General features: G+C 41.8%; 2 protein-coding genes across 2 annotated transcripts in view; one reads left to right on the top strand and one right to left on the bottom strand.

Moving 5' to 3' along the window:
* LOC118375392 (serine/arginine repetitive matrix protein 4-like) overlaps window positions 1-2,660 on the bottom strand; it is a 213,198-nt gene extending 210,538 nt beyond the window's left edge. Inside the window, exon 1 of the mRNA XM_052479231.1 lies at window positions 1,878-2,660. Within this exon, the coding sequence (XP_052335191.1) occupies window positions 1,878-2,011 (134 nt within the window). The 5' untranslated portion in view covers window positions 2,012-2,660. The remainder of the gene's footprint in view (window positions 1-1,877) is intronic.
* LOC127911899 (uncharacterized) overlaps window positions 1-22,983 on the top strand; it is a 278,597-nt gene that overhangs the window by 47,017 nt on the left and 208,597 nt on the right. The window lies entirely within an intron of this gene.

The raw sequence follows: 22,983 nt of genomic DNA, 5'->3' as shown, positions 1-22,983 counted from the left end.
TGAATGTAGTGATTATTAGTGAGCTGGACCCAGTCAATAAACTGTATGAATGTAGTGATTATTAGTGAGCAATGGAATGTAGTGATTATTAGTGAGCTGGACCAGTCAATAAACTGTATGAATGTAGTGATTATTAGTGAGATGGACTGTAGTGATTATTAGTGAGCTGGACCAGTCAATAAACTGTATGAATGTAGTGATTATTAGTGAGCTGGACCCAGTCAATAAACTGTATGAATGTAGTGATTATTAGTGAGCTGGACCCAGTCAATAAACTGTATGAATGTAGTGATTATTAGTGAGATGGACCCAGTCAATAAACTATAAATGTAGTGAATGTAGTGATTAAACTGTATGAATGTAGTGATTATTAGTGAGCTGGACCCAGTCAATAAACTGTATGAATGTAGTGATTATTAGTGAGCTGGACCCAGTCAATAAACTGTATGAATGTAGTGATTATTAGTGAGATGGACCCAGTCAATAAACTATAAATGTAGTGATTATTAGTGAGCTGGACACAGTCAATAAACTGTATGAATGTAGTGATTATTAGTGAGCTGGACACAGTCAATAAACTGTATGAATGTAGTGATTATTAGTGAGTTGGACCCAGTCAATAAACTGTATGAATGTAGTGATTATTAGTGAGTTGGACCCAGTCAATAAACTGTATGAATGTAGTGATTATTAGTGAGCTGGACCCAGTCAATAAAATGTATGAAGTCCATTATCATCTATTCACAGTTTCGATGTGGTTTTAGTCATTTTAAAGCAGGGGTCAAAGTAAGGCGGTATGGTCGGACACCAGGAAAACAAATAGTGAGCCTATCATATGAGCTTATAACAATAATGAAAACACTATTAAGAAAATTCTAGAATATAACAAGGCATGAAAAATGAGCGAATGGACTTGAAAACGGGTGAAATAGCCTAAGGTCCAAAATGCGATGTGGTTCGATGTGAACACTCGACACCAAGACGTGTCCAGGCAGAAGTGGACTCTATGGCCTAATGACCATCACCAAATGTCATCAGACTTTTTGATGTTTTGTGTAACAGGTCTCTTTCCATCCTGCGCTGTTTGGAGGCTGAATGTGTGTTGTGACTAGATGAATGTGGCCACTAGCCTAGTAAAGAAGACATTTGAAGTCATTGTTTGACAATCAGATGAAAACATCCTGACTGGCTGTGTTTACACCACAATAAAAGGTAACACATTTTAAAAGTGAAATAACCAATCTTTACAACTGGGCCAACAGAGATCCTATTGAATTAATAGGGATTCTATATGTAATTCAAAGATTAGGTACATAAAATATGTTGGGGCATGCGCAGCATATAGGAGGTCACATACCGGGAAGAAATGAATACTACTTGTACCCCTGTTTTAAGTATATTGTATATTCTTTTTTTTTTACAAATAATCATAAATAAAAGCAATATTGTATTTAAACAAATGAACTTACACCACATGCATTATGGATTGGTCCCCCACGTGGGCCGTATGAAGGACACCCATATATTCCTTATTAATTCACTTGGTGTTGGACTGTCTACTGACTGCTCATAGTTACACGAGGTTTAACCACCTGCTTGTTTGCTTGATTCAGCCCAAACATGTTCTACATACTTATCTTTCTTATCTACCAGCATGTCTACCGGTGGGCAATTCTATCATACATATAGGTACAAAATAAGACAGATTTTTACACAACTACAGTTGCATTATTGACATAGAGAGAGATGAAGAGAATTGAGAGATTGAGCGTAATGTATGGTTGAACTGTTCAACAATGTTGATTGGCAATAAAAATGTCAAATGTTTTGTCCCGTCAAAAAAGCCTTTTGAAATTTTAAATATAGAGATAACTGACCTGATTACCCTCCTCCGTGCGGTGATGCTGGCCACGATGATGCTCCCTGGTCTCGGTGTGGCCACAGCCTTAAACGTCCCCTTCCAGAACTTCTCAAAGAGCTGCTTCTCCCACTGGTGCTCCAGGCTGGCCATGCTGTCCACTGTCCCCAGGGGGAGAGGGGCGCAGGGAGCCAGGGAGCGAGCCAAAGGGGGCTGGGGCTGGGGGTCCAGGGCTGCCCCTGGGAATGGGGTCTCGACGAGGGAGACTTCACATATACTATACTACAGGAATGTGTTGGAGAGCTGAGCGCTCCGGAGCTGTCCAAGTACTGAATCTGAATCCACACAGGGAAACACAGCAAACAGCAAACGTTGTTCTCTTCCTGCTAGAGTAGGTCAATGTGTCAGTGCTCAGAGCTGCTCCTCTCCTCTCTTCTGTTCTCTTCTTTCTACGGGGGGAGCATGTGGACCAAGCTGGACAAGACAAAGGCTTCTTCTACTGCTGCTGCTGCTGCTGCTGCTGCCACACCGACAGGCTGTTTTTTGTTCTCTCTGAGGGGGGTAGCGTTTCTCTCCCTCTCCTCTTCCCTGTCTCTCTGCTCTGTGTTGTAGTCTTCAGTTAGAGCAGAGAGTCACAGGCCATACAGGAGAATCCTCCTCTCCGGTCAGAGCCAAAGAGCCAATGACGGACGTAGTGTGTGAGGGAGTGATTCTCAGCGTGTTGCACAGGGACTCATACACACCGACGGGTGGATGAGATCTGAGAGCCGAGGCGAGTGTGTGCTGACTGTATATGTCTGGGTTTGTGGGCGTGAGTGAGTGAGTGGGTTTGAGAGTGTATGGATGAGCGTGTAGAGTGTGTGACGTGTGTGTTCAAAGCGAGTGAGGAGCCCAGCTGACTGGTAGCTTGTTTTGTCTTTCTCAGACTGTGACGTTGGGAGGCTGGGGGTAGGTCAGGGGGAGTAGGACACCTTCTTTCTCCTATCCTCTGTATCTCTCTCTCTCTCTCTCTCTCTCTCTCTCTCTCTCTCTCTCTCTCTCTCTCTCTCTCTCTCTCTCTCTCTCTATGTCTCTCTCTCTCTCTCTCTCTCTCTCTCTCTCTCTCTCTCTCTCTCTCTCTCTCTCTCTCTCTCTCTCTCTCTCTCTCTCTGTCTCTCTCTCTCTCTCTCTCTCTCTCTCTCTCTCTCTCTCTCTCTCTCTCTCTTTCTCTCTCTCTCTCTCTCTCTCTCTCTCTCTCTCTCTCTCTCTCTCTCTCTCTCTCTCTCTCTCTGTCTCTCTCTCTCTCTCTCTCTCTCTCTCTCTCTCTCTCTCTCTCTCTCTCTCTCTCTCTGTCTCTCTCTCTCTCTCTCTCTCTCTCTCTCTCTCTCTCTCTCTCTCTCTCTCTCTCTCTCTCTCTCTCTCTATGTCTCTCTCTCTCTCTCTCTCTCTCTCTCTCTCTCTCTGTCTCTCTCTCTCTCTCTCTCTCTCTCTCTCTCTCTCTCTCTCTCTCTCTCTCTCTTTTCTCTCTCTCTCTCTCTCTCTCTCTCTCTCTGTCTCTCTCTCTCTCTCTCTCTCTCTCTCTCTCTCTCTCTCTCTCTCTCTCTCTCTCTCTCTCTCTCTCTCTCTCTATATCTTTTTTCTCCCCCCTCCTATTATTTTATGTCTTATTTCCCTCCCTTTAGTTACTCTCATCCTGTTACTCAGTCTCTTTCCCTTTTAGTCTCTCTGTGTCTCTCTCCCTCCCTCCCTCTAGGCCCCTCTCTCTCTCTGTGTCTTGGACAAAGGGCCAAGCCGTTTGCCGCCATTAGCATAACAGAAGGCTGGGTTTGAGAGAAGCAGCCGGTGCATGTGCCTGACACAATAACCCCCAAGGCTCAGAGTTTGTCCCCAGCAAGCCTGTACCTACCTACAGTATACAACATAACCCAACACAACAGCACAGTCCAACAATGTAATATTACACAGCCCAACACAACCCAGATGACAGAATAACAATACAACAGTGTTTCACCAGCTAGTCTACACAGCACAACTCTTCTTGCTACAATATGCACCACACCACACCACAACCCCCTCTCTCCTCTCCCTGCCGCTCACATCATCTGTCATAACATCTACAAATGCAATGCTGAGTACTCAATTTAGGAAGACATATTTATGAATCATTTACTGTTGGATAGGCGTAAGGATTTAAAATGGACTACTTTGACAGTTTTTTTTATTTAACCTTTATTTAACTAGGCAAGTCCGTTAAGAACAAATTCTTATTTACAAAGACGGCCTACACCGGCCAAACCCAGATGATGCTGGGCCAATTGTGCTCCACCCTATGGGACTCCCAATCACTGCCAGTTGTGATACAGCCTGGATTCAAACCAGGGTGTCACGTCCTGACCTTAGTTCCTTTTTTCTGTCTTTGTTTTCTGTCTCTGTGTCTGCACCAGACAGAACTGTTTCAGTTTTTGTTCATTCTCTTTGTTATTTAGGTTAATCAGTGTTCAGTTCCAATAATAAAGATGAACACGTACCACGCTGCACCTTGGTCCTCATCTTCTTCCACAAACAGCCATTACAGAACTACCCAACACAACCGTTGAGGGTTCTGGACTCCTGGACATGGGAGGAGATTTTGGACGGTAGGGGACCCTGGGCACAGGCTGGGGAATATCGCCGCCCCAGGGAAGAGCTGGAGGCAGCTAAAGCAAAGCTGCGGCGTTATGAGGAGTTAGCACGGCAGCGCAACAGGGACGAAAGGCAGCCCCAAAAATATATTGGGGGGCACAGGGGGAGTGTGGCTAAGTCAGGTAGGAGACCTGAGCCAACTCCCCGTGCTTACCGTGGCGAGAGATGGACCGGGCAGGCACCGTGTTATGCTGTGAGGCGCACGGTGTCCCCAGTGTGCAGGCATAGCCCGGTGCGCTACATCGCAGCTCGTTGTATCGTCTGGGCTAGAGTAGGCATCGAGCCAGGAGGAATGAAGCCGGCTCAGCGCATCTGGTCTCCAGTGCGTCTCCTCGGCTCGGGTTATATGGCACCAGGCCTACGCACGGTGTCCCCGGTTCGCCAGCACAGCCCAATGCGGTCTGTTCCACCCGGCCGCACTTGCCGGGCTACAGGGAGTATCCAGCCAGGACAGGTTGTGCAGGCTCGGTGCTCGAGACCTCCAGTGCGCCTCCACGGTCCGGTCCATCCAGTGCCTCCTCCACGCACCAGGCCTCCTGTGGCAGCCCCACGCACCAGGCTGTCTCTCCGTCTCCTCCCTCGAGGTGCTCCCTCCTGTCCAGCGCTTCCAGAGTCTCCCTCCTGTCCAGCGCTTCCAGAGTCTCCCTCCGGTCCAGCGCTTTCAGAGGCTCCCTCCTGACCAGCGCTTCCAGAGTCGCCCTTCACTCCGGCGCTGACAGGGTCGCCCTTCACGCCGGCGCTGCCAGAGTCGCCCTTCATGCCGGCGCTGCCAGAGTCGCCCTTCACTCCGGCGCTGCCAGAGTCGCCCTTCACGCCGGCGCTGCCAGAGTCGCCCTTCACTCCGGCGCTGCCAGAATAGATGGGAGCCGACTCCGGCAGCGCCGACGTGAAGGGCGACGCCGGCAGCGCCAGAGTGAAGGGCGACTCTGGCAGCGCCGGCGTGAGGCGTCGCCCTTGACGTCGGCGCTGCCGGAGTTCCCCACCTGTCCGGCGCTGCCGGAATCTCCCATCTATTCGGGGCCTGCTGCAAGGGTCCCCAGTCCGAGGTTGGCAGCGAGGGTCACCGCTCCAAAGGCGCCACTTAAGTGGGCCAAGACTATGGTGGAGTGGGGTCCACGTCCCGCGCCAGAGCCGCCACCGCGGACAGATGCCCACCCAGACCCTCCCCTATGGGGTTAGGTTTTGCGGCCAGAGTCCGCAACTTTGGGGGGAGGTACTGTCACATCCTGCCCTTAGTTCCTTTTTTATGTCTCTGTTTTCTGTCTCTGTTACTGCACCAGACAGAACTGTTTCAGTTTTTGTTCATTCTCTTTGTTATTTAGGTTAATCAGTGTTCAGTTCCAATAATAAATATGAACGCGTACCACCCTGCACCTTGGTCCTCATCTTCTTCCACCAACTGCCGTGACACAAGGTGTCTGTAGTGACGCCTCAAGCACTGAGATGCAGTACCTCAGAGCGCTGCGCCACTCGCAAGCCCAAGTGGCAGTGACGATACATCTGAATATTTATGATCAAGGAATACACTGCAAGCAATACATCTCTGACAGCAAAAACGTCAACTATTACTTGACCTTACCAGAAGCTTCTCTAAGTGTTTGCATTTGTGGTTAGAACATGCAGACTTTTGATCCGTCATAAATGGGATAACAATCACCTGGCCAGGCTTGTTCTAATAGATATGCACGGAGGCACTCCAAACTAAAGCCAAGCTCAGTTAGATTATACATTAGCTGATAACATGAAAGTTAATGTCGAACAACACCAGCCACTTAATGAGAAAAGCGGGCAGCCTGGATTGTCATCACTGTGCTTTGAATAAAGAGAGAGTCAGGGTATCAGTCCCAAATGGTACCCTATTCCCTCCCTATGCAGTGCACTACTTTGACCTGGGCCCGTAGGCAGTAGTGCACTATGTAGGGCATAGGGTGCCATTTGGGATGCAACCAACAACCACTCTTCAATTAAAACACACAAAGTTGACGTTTATTGTCATGAAGCAGAACTGAGTGATTTCCCCATAGATAGGCCAGCTGCAAAGTCAAAACTGGCTATATTGTAAACATGAATGAAAATAGAAAATATGGTTAGCAGTGTGGTTAAGGTTAAGGTTAGGGGTTATATTTTATGACTTTGTGGCTTTGCCAGTTAGTGACCACTCTGTAGAGCTGTCTCCAGAACAAGATTCATGACAAAAAACTCTAGTCTGCTTAAAAATCTGCTCGAAATCTTGCATATACTTTGAGCGTTTGCTCAAGCCTGTCTGGAGTGCCAGATGTGTGGGGTTGGAACTTTTGTGACAATTCTATTGATTCCATTGCACCAGACAAGCTCAATCAAACTCAGATAAATTATGGAACATGATTTGAAATAGTCTTTGAACCGAGGTCTGACACAGAACCATGTCAACTGGACACTTGCAGAATATGTTTAAATGATAGGCTGGAATATATTATGAAATCACTGGTTTTGCCCTCACATTTGATATTCAGTTTAGTTCTAAGGGTTGAAGTCTTTCTGAAAGGGTCAGACATGCAGCAGGTTTTTCCCCCAGGGGCAATAAAACATACAATGTAAGATACAGTGATAATTTACAGTTTATGAGAAAGAACATAGTTAAAGATGCTACGCATGGGAGTTTGTAAAAATGTTGCATTGTAATTTCAGAAAATTTCCATAATATACAGAATCTGCAGTAATCGTGGAATGATAAGTGTTTCACAGTATTACTTACCAGACAGTGCTGTGATTGGCTGTGATATTTGCCTATTGATTTCTCCCGCTGGAGCGACATCTGGGAAAATGGGAAAGCTGTATTAGTGTAGCCAATGTACTAGCCAATTTCAAGTAGCCAATTTAGAAATCTCTCTGTCATTTCTTTGTTTCTAAAATTCAACATTTTTCACAAAAATTTCAGTTTGTGAGAAAACAAGCACTGGATACTGTAGGGAATCATTGTATTTTATTAACACATTTTTTATTTAACCTTTAACTATTTAACTTTAATTGTACCATCATATATTTTCAATCTCCAATGAATTATTATTACAGCTGTTTGAAGCTGGTGGATCAAACCCAAAAGTTAAAAGTGTAATGAACAGGAAGGGAGACAGAGAGCTGGTTTCAAGCGCAAAGCGCAGCAGGTGTTTATTTGTAAAGGCACCTCATTGGAGGAGGCAGGTCGCTGGGTCCAGGGGCAGGCAGAAGGTCATACACAGGGGGTCCAAAAAGGCAATAGTACAGGCAGGGAAAAAGTTAGCAACATCATCCGGGAGATCAGGCAATAGGTTGATAACAGGAAACCCGATAGACTAATGTACAGGCAGGGAATAGACAGAAGGTGTCGATAGTGAGGCAGGCCAAAACTATCATACAAGGGAGGATTAAATTACGCCGAAAAACAAACAATAACTCACAATGATGGGGTGCAAAGAACTGAACTAAATAGTGTGTGATAATGACATTCAGGTGTGTGAACAGGTGATCAGAATTAAGGTGATTGGGATCTGGAGAGTGAGCTGCGTTCAGGGGATCTACAGTTGAAGTCAAAAGTTTATATACACTTAGGTTGGAGATATTAAAATTCGTATTTCAACCACTCCACAAATTTCTTGTTAACAAGGACATCTACTTTGTGCATGACACAAGTAATCTTTTCAACAATTGTTGACAGACAGATTATTTTACTTATAATTCGCTATATCACAATTCCACTAGGTCAGAAATTTACAAAAATCCAGAAAATGATGTAATGGCTTTAGAAGCTTCTAGTAGGCTAATTGATATCATTTCAGTCTATTGGAGGTGTACCTGAGGATGTATTTCAAGGCCTACCTTCAAACTCAGTGCCCCTTTGCTTGACATCATGGGAAAATCAAAAGAAATCAGCCAAGACCTCATTTAAAAAAAAATCTGACCTCCACAAGTCTGGTTCATCCTTGGGAGCAATTTCAAAATGCCTGAAGGTACCACGTTCATCTGTACAAACAATAGTACGCAAGTAAACACCGTGGGATGCCGCCATGCCGCCGTCATACCGCTCAGGAAGGAGATGCGTTCTGTCTCATAGAGATGAACGTACTTTGGTGCAAAAAGTGCAAATCAATCCCAGAACAACAACAAAGGACCCTGTAAAGGTGCTGGAGGAAACCGGTACAAAAGTATCTATATCCACTGTAAAATGAGTCCTATCTCGACATATCCTGAAAGTCCACTCTGCAAGGAAGAAGCCACTGCTCCAAAACCGCCATAAAAAAAGCCAGACTACGGTTTATAATTTGCACATGGAGACAAAGTCCATACATTTTGGAGAAATGTCCTCTTGTCTGGTGAAACAAAAATAGAACTGTTGGTGGCAGCATCATGTGTGGTGCTTTGCTGCAGGAGGGACTGATGCACTTCACAAAATAGATGGCATCAAGAGGAGGGGAAATTATGTGGATGTATTGAAGCAACATCTCAAGACATCAGTCAGGAAGATACATCTTGGTTGCAAATGGGATTTCCAAACTAACAATGACCCCAAGCATACTTCCAAAGTTGTGGCAAAATGGCTTAAGAACAACAAAGTCAAGGTATTGGAGTGGCCATCACAAAGCCCTGACCTCAATCCTATAGAAAAGTTGTGGGCAGAACTGAAAAAGCGTGTGAGAGCAAGGAGGCCTACAAACCTGACTCAGTTACACCAGCTCTGTCAGGAGGAATGGGCCAAAATTCACCCAACTTATTGTGGGAAGCTTGTGGAAGGCTACCCAAAATATTTGACCCAAGATAAACATTTTAAAGGCAATGCTACCAAATACTAATTGAGTGTATGTAAACTTCTGACCCACTGGGAATGTGATGAAAAAAAGTAAAGCTGAAATAAATCATTATTCTTCTATTATTCTGACATTTCACATTATTAAAATAAGGTGGTGATCCTACCTGACCTAAAACAGAGAATATTTACTAGGATTAAATGTCAGGAATTGTGAAAAACTGAGTTTAAATGTATTTGGTTAAGGTGTATGTAAACTTCCGACTTCAACTGTATGTGTTTGAGAGTGTGAGCTGGAAAGTGAGCTGCGTTCAGGGGATCTAGAGTTGGAAGCAGACTTTACAAAAAGCCTCAAGAGAGGGTCTACGCCATGTTATGGGGAAATTTAATGCGGGGAGGAGGAGATTTGTTTAAATGTAGCCTAGTGCTGTTGAAATTCGCCAATGTTCCACACAGGGGAGAAGTTCTGAGAAGTTCTGGGTGTAGCACCTTTACACGTAGCAACTTTTCACGTAGCACTTTTACACATAGCACCTTTACACATAGCACCTTTACACGTAGCACCTTTACACGTAGCACCTTTACATGTAGAACCTTTACACGCAGAACCTTTACACGTAGAACCTTTACACATAGCACCTTTACACGTAGCTCCTTTACATGTAGCACCTTTACACATAGCACCTTTACACATAGCACCTTTACACGTATAATATTTAGACATAGCACCTTTACACATAGCACCTTTACACATAGCACCTTTACACGTAGCACCTTTACACATAGCACCTTTACTCTGAACCTGGTGAAAACGTCTGGCAAATCTTTCCCTAAAATGGTTAAACAGTGGCCTGGTCCCAGATTTGTTTGCTCCAGTGGGAGCTGGCAAGAGAGCAGAAACAGACTGACATCCAGGCTAGGAAAATAGCTATGTGATGTGCAGGTGGGACATCACAGGTCAGGAATAAATACAAAGATAGTTGGGAGGTATATAATTAAAGTGATGGTGGTCTTTCAGATACAGTTTTACAACATGGATTGAAAACTCAATATGTGAAATTATCTTTTTATCTTGCCACTGTAATTTCTGTGAAGATGGCGTTGATGAATGCATGCTGATACTCTCTCTTCTCTCTCCTCCAACCTGTGAATACCTTCATCTCCCCCAAAATAACTATTTAAAAGGCATCCTGTACCTCCATGAATGGACTCTCTTCTCATCTTATTCATCTGTTACATTGCACCTGCAAAAAAAGATAGCTCATATGTGTGAGTGCCTTTTGAATGTTAAATTAATGATATACAATATCATAGTATCAATGACTCGTGATCTTAGTTCAACAATCTTACCCCCACCAGAACCAAAAATAAAATAGTTTCTTACTCCATTGTTTGTATTTGTATATATTTATACAGTCAAAAGTTTGGAAACACCTACTCATTCAAAGGTTTATTTTTTACTATTTTCTACATTGTAGAAAAATAGTAAAGACATCAAAACTATAAAATAACACATGGGAATCATCTACATTAGTAACCAAAAAAGTGTTAACAAATCAAAATGTATTTAAAATTTGAGATTCTTAAAAGTAGCCACCATTTACCTTGATGACAGCTTTGAACTGTGGCGTTCTCTCAACCAGCTTCATGAGGTAGTCACCTGGGATGTATTCAATTAACAGGTGTGCCTTGTTAAAGGTTAATTTGTGGGATTTCTTTCCTTCTTAATGCGTTTGAACCAATCAGTTGTGTTGTGACAAGGTAGGGGTGGTAGCCCTATTTGGTAAATGACCAAGTAAACAACCAAGTAATTTGGTAAAACACCAAGTCCATATTATGGCAAATAAGCAAAGAGAAATTACAGTCCATCATTACTTTAACGACGTGAAGGTCAGTCAATACGGAACATTTCAATAACTTTGAAAGTTTCTTCAAGTACAATCGCAAAAAATATCAAGCGCTATGATGAAACTGGCTCTCATGAGGACCACCACAGGAAAGGAAGACCCAGAGTTACCTCTGCTGCAGAGGATAAGTTCATTTGATTTCCCAGCCTCAGAAATTACAGCTCAAACACATGCTTCACAGAGTTCAAGTAACAAACACATCTCAACATCAACTGTTCAGAGGAGACTGCGTGAATCAGGTTTTCATCGTCAAATTGCTACAAAGAAACCACTACTAATGGATACCAATAAGAAGATGAGCCCTGCTTGAGCCAAGAACCACGAGCAATGGACATTAGACCAGAGGAAATCTGTCCATTGGTCTGATGAGTCCAAATTTTAGGTGTATGGTTCCAACCACCATTCTTTGTGAGAAGCAGAGTAGGTGAACTGATTACCTGTGCATGTGTAGTTCCCACCATAACGCATGGCGGAAGAGGTGTGATGGTTTGGGGGTGCTTTGCTGGTGACACTTAAGCAGTATGGCTACCACAGCATTCTGCAGCGATACGCCATCCCATCTGGTTTGTGCTTAGTGGAACTGTCATTTGTTTTTCAATAGGACAATGACCCAACATAACTCCAGCTGTGTAAGGACTATTTGACCATGAAGGAGAGTGATGGAGTGCTGCATCAGATGACCTGGCCTACACAATCACCCAACCTCTACCCAATTAACCCGACCTCAACCCAATTGGTTTGTGATGATTTCAACAGCAGAGTGAAGGAAAAGCAGCCAACAAGTGCTCAGAATATGTGGGAACTCATTGAAGACTATCATCAAGACAAAAGGTGGCTACTTTAAAGAATCTAAAATCTCAAATATATTTTGAATTGTTTAACAATTGGTTTTTGTTTACCAAACTCAGCAAAAAAAAGGAACTTCCTATCACTGTCAACTGCATTTATTTCCACAAACTTAACATGTGTAAATATTTGTATGACCATTAAAAGATTCAACCACTGATACATAAACTGAACAAGTTCCACAGACATGTGACTAACAGAAATTGAATAATGTGTCCCTGCACAAAGGTGGGGTCAAAATCAAAAGTAACAGTCAGTAGCCACCAGCTGCATTAAGTACTGCAGTGCATCTCCTCCTCATGGACTGCACCAGATTTGCCAGTTCTTGTAGTGAGATGTTACCCCACTCTTTGACCAAGGCACCTGCATGTTCCAGGACATTTCTGGGGGGAACGGCCCTCGCCCTCACCCTCCGATCCAACAGGTCCCAGACGTGCTCAATGGGATTGAGATCCGGGCTCTTCGCTGGCCATGGCAGAACACTGACATTCCTGTCTTGCAGGAAACTACGCACAGAACGAGCAGTATGGCTGGTGGCATTGTCATGCTGGAGGGTCATGTCAGGATGAGCCTGCAGGAAGGGTACCGTATGAGGGAGGAGGATGTCTTCCCTGTCACGCACAGCGTTGAGATTGCCTGTAATGAAAACAAGCTCAGTCCGATGATGCTGTGACACACCGCCCCAGACCATGAATGACCCTCCACCTCCAAATCGATCCCGCTCCAGAGTACAGGCCTCGGTGTAACAAACATTCCTTTGACGATACACGTGAATCAGACCATCACCCCTGGTGAGACAAAACCGCGACTGGTCAGTGAAGAGTGCTTTTTTCCAGTCCTGTCTGGTCCAGCGATGGTGGGTAGGCAACGTTGTTACCTGCCTTACAACAGGCCTACAAGCCCTCAGTCCAGCCTCTCTCAGCCTATTGTGGACAGTCTGAGCACTGATGGAAGGATTTTGAGTTCCTGGTGTAACCTGGCCAGGTGTTGTTGCCATCCTGTACTTGTCCCGCAGGTGTGATGTTCGGATGTACCGGGCTCCCTGTAGCGCTGTCTTAGGCGTTTCACAGTACGGACATTGCCATTTATTGCACTGGCCACATCTGCAGTCTTCATGCCTCCTTGCAGCATGCCTAAGGCACGTTCATGCAGATAAGAAGGGACCCTGGGCATCTTTCTTTTGGTGTTTTTCAGAGTCAGTAGAAAGGCCTCTTAAGTGTCCTAAGCTTTCATAACTGCCTACCGTCTGTAAGCTGTTAGTGTCTTAACGACCGTTCCACAGGTGCATGTTCATTAATTGTCAATGGTACACCGAACAAGCATGAGAAACAGTGTTTTAAACCCTTTACAATGAAGATCTCTGAAGTTATTTGGATTTTTACGAATTGTCTTTGAAAGATACGGTCCTGAAAAAGGGAGTTTACATGATTCCATATGTGTTATTTCATAGTTTTGATGTCTTCACTATTATTCTACAATGTAGAAAATAGTTTTAAAAAAGAAAGAAAAATCCTTGAATGAGAAGGTGTGTCCAAACTTTTGACTGGTACTGTATATATGTTTGTAAGCAAACACTGTATATTCTCAAAACATGGTTAAAACTATACTTTTGATATCATGGATGATCAGACTTTTGCTGTACATAGCTACAGTGCCTTCGGAAATTATTCATACCACTTGACTTTTTCCACATTTTGTTACGTCACAAAAATCTTCAGTGATCTACACACAGTATGCCCAGCCAGAGCCCGGACATGAACCCGCTCAAACATCTCTGGGGAGACCTGAAAATAGCTGTGCAGTGACGCTCCCCATCAAGACAACGCAGGAGTGGCTTCGGGACAAGTCTCTGAATGTCCTTGAGGGGCCCAGCCAGAGCTCGGACTTGAATCCAATCGATCATCTCTGGAGAGACCTGAAAATAGCTGTGCAGTGACTCTCCCCAACCAACCTGACAGCTTTAGAGGATCTGAAGAGAAGACTGGGAGAAACTCCCAAAATACAGGGGTGCCAAGCTTGTCAGTGTCATACCAAGAAGACTCGATGCTGTAATCCCTGCCAAAGGTTTCTTTTTTTTGCTTTATTTTGCTAAACTTCCTATAAACCTGTTTTTACTTTGTCATTATGGGGTATTGTGTGTAGATTAATGAGGGAAGAAGCCATTTAATCAATTTTGGTAAAGGCTGTAACCTAATAAAATGTGTAAAAAGACAAGGGGTCTGAATACTTTCCAAACACACTGTATGTCTATGAATTTGAGAGTTGTTACTTATTTCCAACCCAACCTTCAGGTTAAACAACAAAACAGTGGCAGGGTTGCTGTTTTGTTATATGAGCCTCAGATTTCCCCTTTAGCTTAAATCAATCAGTGGGGAAAATATTAGAATATAATTGTAAAGCAAGACTGCTTCTCACTCGAGGAGAACAGACGAGACAACAATGTCCATAATTGCAGTTATTATACAAAATGAAAGATCTAGCTATCTAACAATACAGATTGGTTTGTACTTGTTTGTATCTGACCTAAATTAAGCAAATCAAAAAATGTACGGTTTACCATATCACATTATTTGTATTTTCCAATGAGGTAGCTGCATGCTTTGGTCAATAGTTTTTTTTATACACTTTTCAGCCTGTTCCCCTGATCGTCAAAATGTATTTTCTAGATAATTAGAGCATTGTTGGACTGGCAGTTATATCTCTATGGTTGAAATACCTTTGAAAGCTAGAATTTGTTTCGTAGAAAATATCGTCAATGAAAGTAAAACTAAATAGCATCAACACATACTGGATGGATCGGGACAGTGGTTCTGAAAGTTGAAATATTACTTCATAATAAAAAAAGTTAGTTTCAGAATCTGTATTATTTTAACATGATTTCCTTCTTTGCCAATTGTTAACGCATTTCATTATAGGCTCTTTCACCTGACAAGTTGTTTCTGAAAGCTCCTGGAATAATTCCCTCGAAACTTAAAAGCTCTCCTTCCAACGATGTTCTAGAAATTACTTTTAAAGTAGCTCCACCAGAATACAACTCCAATCCATGACGCATAAATTACCTGCAGAGGCTCACATTGGCCTCAAGTGGCACCCTGTTCCCTACGTAGTGCACTTGCACATGTTCTATTTATTTACAGTGTAGAACGGGGACTGGGGCCTGTTGTCAAAAAAACAACAGAGGCTCTTTGATTGGTTTAATAATGTATTACTCTCCTTTCTGTCATTAAAATGCAAACTCAAATGTCCAGGCAGACAGTCGGACCTGGCTCCGTAAACCCGATAAGATATTCAATTTTCTATTTGTTGCACATTCTGGTGGTGGCTGGTGTGAAAGCTGTATGCATTCTGATCAACAACCTTGTCCCCTAGAGGTAATCAGGTGTGGCCTCACTCCCATTGTATTAAACCTCTGATGTGGGATGGGATGCAGGGAGATTTAATGAACAGTTGATGTAAATGAGGTAATGTTGTTATCCAATGCTAACACAATTTAGAAATACAGGCCCATAATAGAATGCTTAGTGTGAACAACTGTCAGTGTGAGTTTAAACCATCTTCGAGTGGTATGTCTTCACAAGCGTAATGGAACTCTGGTCTGATTTAATAACTGTTAGAGTAGAGTAGAGTAGAGTAGAGTAGAGTAGAGTAGAGTAGAGTAGAGTAGAGTAGAGTTGAGTAGCCGAGTATACTATAGTAGAGTGGAGTAGAGTAGTATATAGTAGAGTATAGTAGAGTAGAGTATAGTAGCAGAGTATAATAGAGTAGAGTAGAGTAGAGGATAGGAGCAGATTATAATAGAGTAGAGTAGAGTAGAGTAGAGTAGAGTAGAGTAGAGTAGAGTAGAGTAGAGTATAGCAGCAGAGTATAATATAGTAGAGTAGACTAGCAGAGTATAATATAGTAGAGTAGACTAGCAGAGTATAATATAGTAGAGTAGAGTAGAGTAGAGTAGAGTAGAGTAGAGTAGAGTAGCAGAGTATAATATAGCAGAGTAGAGTAGAGTATAGTAGAGTAGAGTATAGCAGCAGAGTATAATATAGTAGAGTAGACTAGCAGAGTATAATATAGTAGAGTAGAGTAGAGTAGAGTAGAGTAGAGTAGAGTAGAGTAGCAGAGTATAATATAGCAGAGTAGAGTAGAGTATAGTAGCAGAGTATAATAGAGTAGAGTATACTAGTAGAGTAGAGTAGAATAGAGTAGAGTAGAGTAGAGTAGAGTAGAGTAGAGTAGAGTAGAGTAGAGTAGAGTAGAGTAGAGTAGACTAGCAGATTATAATATAGTAGAGTAGACTAGCAGAGTATAATATAGTAGAGTAGCAGATGGAGTAGTGTATAATTAAGCATAGTTGAGTAGTGTATTATAGTAGTGTATAGTAGTAGAGTAGTATATAGCAGTAGAGTAGAGTAGAGTAGACTAGCAGATTATAATATAGTAGAGTAGACTAGCAGAGTATAATATAGTAGAGTAGCAGATGGAGTAGTGTATAATTAAGTGGAGTTGAGTAGTGTATTATAGTAGTGTATAGTAGTAGAGTAGAGTAGTATATATTAGTAGAGTAGAGTAGTGTAGTGTATAGTAGTAGAGTAGAGTAGTAGAGTAGAGTAGAGTAGAGTAGAGTAGAGTAGAGTGGTGTATAGTAGTAGAGTATAATATAGTAGAGTAGACTAGCAGAGTATAATATAGTAGAGTAGAGTAGCAGATGGAGTAGTGTATAATTAAGCATAGTTGAGTGGTGTAGTAGTAGAGTATAGCAGTAGAGTAGACTAGTATATAGTAGTTGAGTAGAGTAGTGTATAGTAGTAGAGTAGAGTAGTGTATAGTAGTAGAGTAGAGTAGTGTATAGTAGTAGAGTAGAGTAGTAGAGTAGAGTAGAGTAGAGTGGTGTATAGTAGTAGAGTAGAGTAGAGTAGAGTAGAGTAGAGTAGAGTAGAGTAGACTAGCAGAGTATAATATAGTAGAGTAGAGTAGACTAGCAGAGTATAATATAGTAGAGTAGAGTAGCAGAGTATAATATGGTAGAGTAGAGTAGAGTAGCAGAGTATAATATAGTAGAGTAGAGTAGACTAGCAGAGTATAATATAGTAGAGTAGAGTAGACTAGCAGAGTATAATATAGTAGAGTAGACTAGCAGAGTATAATATAGTAGAGTAGAGTAGACTCGCAGAGTATAATATAGTAGAGTAGACTAGCAGAGTATAATATAGTAGAGTAGAGTAGACTAGCAGAGTATAATATAGTAGAGTAGACTAGCAGAGTATAATATAGTAGAGTAGAGTAGACTAGCAGATTATAATATAGTAGAGTAGACTAGCAGAGTATAATATAGTAGAGTAGAGTAGTATATAGTAGTAGAGTAGAGTAGAGTAGAGTATAGTAGCAGAGTATAATATAGTAGAGTAGACTAGCAGAGTATAATATAGTAGAGTAGAGTAGCAGATGGAGTAGTGTATAATTAAGCATAGTTGAGTGGTGTAGTAGTAGAGTATAGCAGTAGAGTAGACTAGTATATAGTAGTAGAGTAGAGTAGTGTATAGTAGTAGAGTAGAGTAGTGTATAGTAGTAGAGTAGAGTAGTGTATAGTAGTAGAGTAGAGTAGTAGAGTAGAGTAGTAGAGTAGAGTAGAGTAGAGTTGTGTATAGTAGTAGAGTAGAGTAGAGTAGAGTAGAGTAGAGTAGAGTAGCAGAGTATAATATAGTAGAGTAGACTAGCAGAGTATAATATAGTAGAGTAGAGTAGACTAGCAGAGTATAATATAGTAGAGTAGAGTAGCAGAGTATAATATAGTAGAGTAGAGTAGACTAGCAGAGTATAATATAGTAGAGTAGAGTAGACTAGCAGAGTATAATATAGTAGAGTAGACTAGCAGAGTATAATATAGTAGAGTAGAGTAGCAGAGTATAATATAGCAGAGTAGCAGATGGAGTAGTGTATAATTAAGCATAGTTGAGTAGTGTAGTATAGTAGTGTATAGTAGTAGAGTAGAGTAGTATATAGTAGTAGAGTATAGCAGTAGAGTATACTAGTATATAGTAGTAGAGTAGAGTAGTGTATAGTAGTAGAGTAGAGTAGTGTATAGTAGTAGAGTAGAGTAGAGTGGTGTATAGTAGTAGAGTATAGTTGTGTATAGTAGTAGAGTAGAGTAGAGTAGAGTAGAGTAGAGTAGAGTAGAGTAGAGTAGAGTAGAGTAGTAGAGTAGAGTAGAGTAGTGTATAGTAGTAGAGTAGTGTATAGTAGTAGAGTAGAGTAGAGTAGAGTAGAGTAGAGTGGTGTATAGTAGTAGAGTAGAGTAGTATATAGTAGTAGAGTAGTGTATAGTAGTAGAGTAGAGTAGAGTAGAGTAGAGTAGAGTAGAGTAGAGTAGAGTAGAGTAGAGTAGTAGAGTAGAGTAGAGTAGTGTATGGTAGTAGAGTAGAGTAGCGTATAGTAGTAGAGTAGAGTAGAGTAGAGTAGAGTGGTGTATAGTAGTAGAGTATAGTAGTGTATGGTAGTAGAGTAGTAGAGTAGAGTAGTGTATAGTAGTAGAGTAGAGTAGTGTATAGTAGTAGAGTAGAGTAGTGTATAGTAGTAGAGTAGTGTATAGTAGTAGAGTTCAGTAGAGTAGAGTAGAGTAGAGTAGAGTAGAGTAGAGTAGAGTAGAGTGGTGTATAGTAGTAGAGTATAGTAGTGTATGGTAGTAGAGTAGAGTAGCGTATAGTAGTAGAGTAGAGTAGAGTAGAGTAGAGTAGAGTAGAGTAGAGTAGAGTAGAGTAGAGTGGTGTATAGTAGTAGAGTATAGTAGTGTATGGTAGTAGAGTAGTATAATAGAGTAGAGTATAGTAGAGTAGTGTATAGTAGTAGAATAGAGTAGTAGAATAGAGTAGTAGACTAGTGTACTGTAGTAGAGTAGAGAAGTAGAATAGAGTAGAGTACAGTAGTAGAGTAGTGTATAGTAGTAGAGTCGAGCAGTAGTTTAGAGTAGAGTAGTGTAGAGTAGTAGAGTAGAGTAGTGTAGAGTAGTGTAGAGTAGTAGTTTAGAGTAGAGTAGAGTAGTGTAGTGTAGAGTAGAGTAGAGTAGAGTAGTGTCGTGTAGTGTAGTGTAGTGTAGAGTAGAGTAGTGTAGAGTAGTAGTTTAGAGTAGAGTAGTGTAGTGTAGAGTAGTAGAGTAGTAGAGTAGTAGAGTAGTGTAGTGTAGTGTAGTGTAGAGTAGTGTAGTGTAGTGTAGTACAGTGTAATGTATGGTAGTAGAGTCGTGTAGAGTAACAGAGTAGAGTAGAGTAGTGTAGTGTATAGTTGTAGAGTAAAGTAGAGTATGGTAGTAGAGTAGTGTAGAGTAGTAGAGTAGTGGAGTAGAGTAGAGTAGAGTAGTGTGGAGTAGTAGATTAGAGTAGTAGAGTAGAGTAGAGTAGAGTAGAGTAGAGTAGAGTAGAGTAGTGTATTGTAGTAGAGTAGTGCGGGGCGGCAGCGTAGCCTAGTGGTTAGAGCGTTGGACTAGTTACCGGAAGGTTGCAAGTTCAAACCCTCGAGCTGACAAGGTACAAATCTGTTGTTCTGTCCCTGAACAGGCAGTTAACCCAGTTAATCATTGAAAATAAGAATTTCTTCTTAACTGATCTTGCCTAGTTAAATAAAGGTAAAATAAAAAATAAATAAATAAAAAGTGTAGAGTAGTGTAGAGTAATAGAGTAGTGTAAAGTTCAATGTCACAAATATTCATTTCCACTTATGCACCTCCCTCCTCCCTCTCTCCCCTCTCTCTCCTCCCTCCCTCTCTCCTCTCCATCCTCAAGCTATAGTAGAGCGATGAAATAGATGGTTCTTTCCTCACAAGACAACCCGACTGCATTTTCTACAGTCATCGCCATAGAAACCATGCAGCGGTTACGCACGTCAAGAGATGAAAAGCAAAAGTGAGGATTTTCCTAAGGATTGTTGAACCTACACAGAACAAAAATATAAATGCAACATGCAACAATATCAAAGATTTGACTGAGTTACAGGTCATAAGACTAAATCAGTCACTTGAAATAAATTCATCTATCAAGGCACAAGGCGAGACCCAGACACAGACACAGGAGGAAGATGGTTGGAGTCTTACAATGTTTATTAATCCAAAAGGAGTAGGCAAGAGAATGGTCATGGACAGGCAAAAAGGTCAAAACCAGATCAGAGTCCAGGAGGTACAGGGTGGCAGACAGGGTCGTGGTCAAGGCAGACAGAATGGTCAGGCAGGCGGGTACAGAGTCCAGAAACAGGCAAGGGTCAAAACCGTGAAGACTAGAAAAAGGAGAATGCAAAAAGTAGGATAATCTGGAAAAATGCTGGTTTTCTGGTACAGAGAGACAGGAAACACAGGGATAAATACACTGGTACAGAGAGACAGGAAACACAGGGATAAATACACTGGTACATAGAGACAGGAACCACAAGGATAAATACACTGGTACAGAGAGACAGGAAACACAGGGATAAATACACTGGGGAAAATAAGCGACACCTGGAGGGGGTGGAGACAATCACAAGGACAGGTGAAACAGATCAGGGCATGACAACAATATGGATTTCACATGACTGGGAATACAGATATGCATCTGTTGGTCACGGTGACAGATACCTTAATCTTGGAACTCCCTCTCCCGGATCCGGGAGAATTGTCATCAACTGACACTAATTAGCATAACGCAACCGACAAAAAATATTACTAGAAAATATTCAGATTCATGAAATCACAAGTGAAATATATTGAAACACAGCTTAGCCTTTTGTTAATCACCCTGTCACCTCAGATCTTGAAATGATGCTTTACAGCCAAAGCAAGACAAGCATTTGTATAAGTTTATCGATAGCCTAGCATAGTATTATGTCCAGCTAGCAGCGGGCAGCTTGGTCACGAAAATCAGAAAAGCAATCAAATTAAGTTGTTTACCTTTGATGAGCTTTGGATGTTTTCACTCACGAGACTCCCAGTTAGACAGCAAATGTTAATTTTGTCCCATAAAGATTATTTTTATAGCCGAAATACCTCCGTTTGTACTTCACGTTTGGTTGAGAAATCCACCGGAAACTGTGGTCACGACAACGCCGAAAAATATTCCAAATTAGATCCATAATATCGACAGAAACACGGCAAACATTTTTTATAATCAAACCTCAAGGTGTTTTTCAAATATCTATTTGATAATATATACTAACAGACAATATTTTTACAGTTTGGGAAACTTTAGAGTGTTTTCTATCCTAAGCTGTCAATTATATGCATATTCTAGCCTCTTGTCCTGACAAAATAGCCTGTTTACTTTGGGAACGTTATTTTTCCAAAAATGAAAAAAGTGCCCCCTAGTTTCAAGAGGTTAATTAAAGAAATGGGCCTCTCAATTATATTTTGTGCATTCAAACTGCCGTCAATAAAAATGCAATTGTGTTCGTTGTCTGTAGCTTATACCTGCCCATACCATAACTCCACCGCCCTCATTCGGCACTGTTCACAACGTTGACATCAGCAAACCGTTCACCCAAATTCTCTAAAATGACTTTGGAGGCGGATTATGGTAGAGAAATGAACATTACATTCTTGGGCAACAGCTCTGCTGGACATTCCTGCAGTCATCATGCCAGTAGCACCTCCCTCTAAACTTGAGACATCTGTGGCATTGTGTTGTGTGACAAAACTGCACAATTTAGAGTGGCCTTTTATTTTCCTCAGGCCCCAGCACAAGGTGCACCTGTGTAATGATTGTGCTGTTTCGTCAGCTTTTTTGATATGCCACACTTGTCAGGTCGATGGATTATCTTGGCAAAGGAGAAATGCTCACTAACAGGGATGTAAACAAATTGGTGCACAACATTTGAGAGAAATACATTTTTGTGCATATGGAACTTTTCTGGGATATTTTATTTCAGCTTATGAAACATGGGACCAACACTTTATATGCATTTATATTTTTTGTTCAGTGTCTATCATCATCAACAGAACTAAGATGAAGAGGGTACCATTGTTTTGTAAATGGACAACATTTTTAGGCCAAAGAAATTAGAATAGCTCCATTCAAGGTATTGTAATAAAGATAGCATGTCCTCAAATTGCCAAATACGTACGTGCAAAGAGCCTGTCCATTCAGGAAAACACAGAACAGACATGAATGCAGAACACTTGATACACTCTACAAGGACATATAAATGTAGACATAGACGTGTAAATATATTGGCAGTAGGGAGCATCGGGACGAAGGGACTTTGGAGAAACAACAACAACTCGGAGGTCAAGGGGTTAACGTCCCTTCCCCTGATTGACAAATTACCCTCCTATTAGTGTGAACACGGACGACACACACACACACGCACACACACACACACACACACACACACACACACACACACACACACACACACACACACACACACACACACACACACACACACACACACACACACACACACACACACACACACACACACACACACACACACACACACACACACAAGCTCCCTCTCTGAGTGATGTTTAAAGGACATCCTATCAGTAATCAATACACCTGATCCCCTTGATGACCAACGATTACAATCAAAAGCAGCCAATGAGATGGACCCAGCAGTGATTAAATAAATCACACCATCAAAAATCATTGAGTCCCTAAGTGACATTTCTTAACCCCTGACATTGAAGGGTTCTACTGTAGATTGACTTTGGGTTGAACTTCAGATCAGATTTATCCAAATAAACAGCGGCCAATAAAATGCTGTTTCTGTAAGTACATAGTGAGACATGTTGTGGATTTTGTGCCATTTTCTCAAAATGATCTTTCAGTTTAGGCTCTGACTCACAATAACGTCATCTGTTCTTTTTAGCCTAGAGTATGGTGCTCAAACAGGATTACTGACAATGTTAAAACATTCAACTGTTTATGTGAAGACAGTCCAAACCTGCATCTCTTTATGTAACAGAACCAACAGACAGAGGTGTAAATAACACTGAGGAA

Source organism: Oncorhynchus keta, chromosome 25 (genome assembly GCF_023373465.1).
Source record: "Oncorhynchus keta strain PuntledgeMale-10-30-2019 chromosome 25, Oket_V2, whole genome shotgun sequence".
Taxonomy (NCBI): Eukaryota; Metazoa; Chordata; class Actinopteri; order Salmoniformes; family Salmonidae; genus Oncorhynchus; species Oncorhynchus keta.
This window is presented reverse-complemented; position numbering and strand designations above follow the sequence as displayed.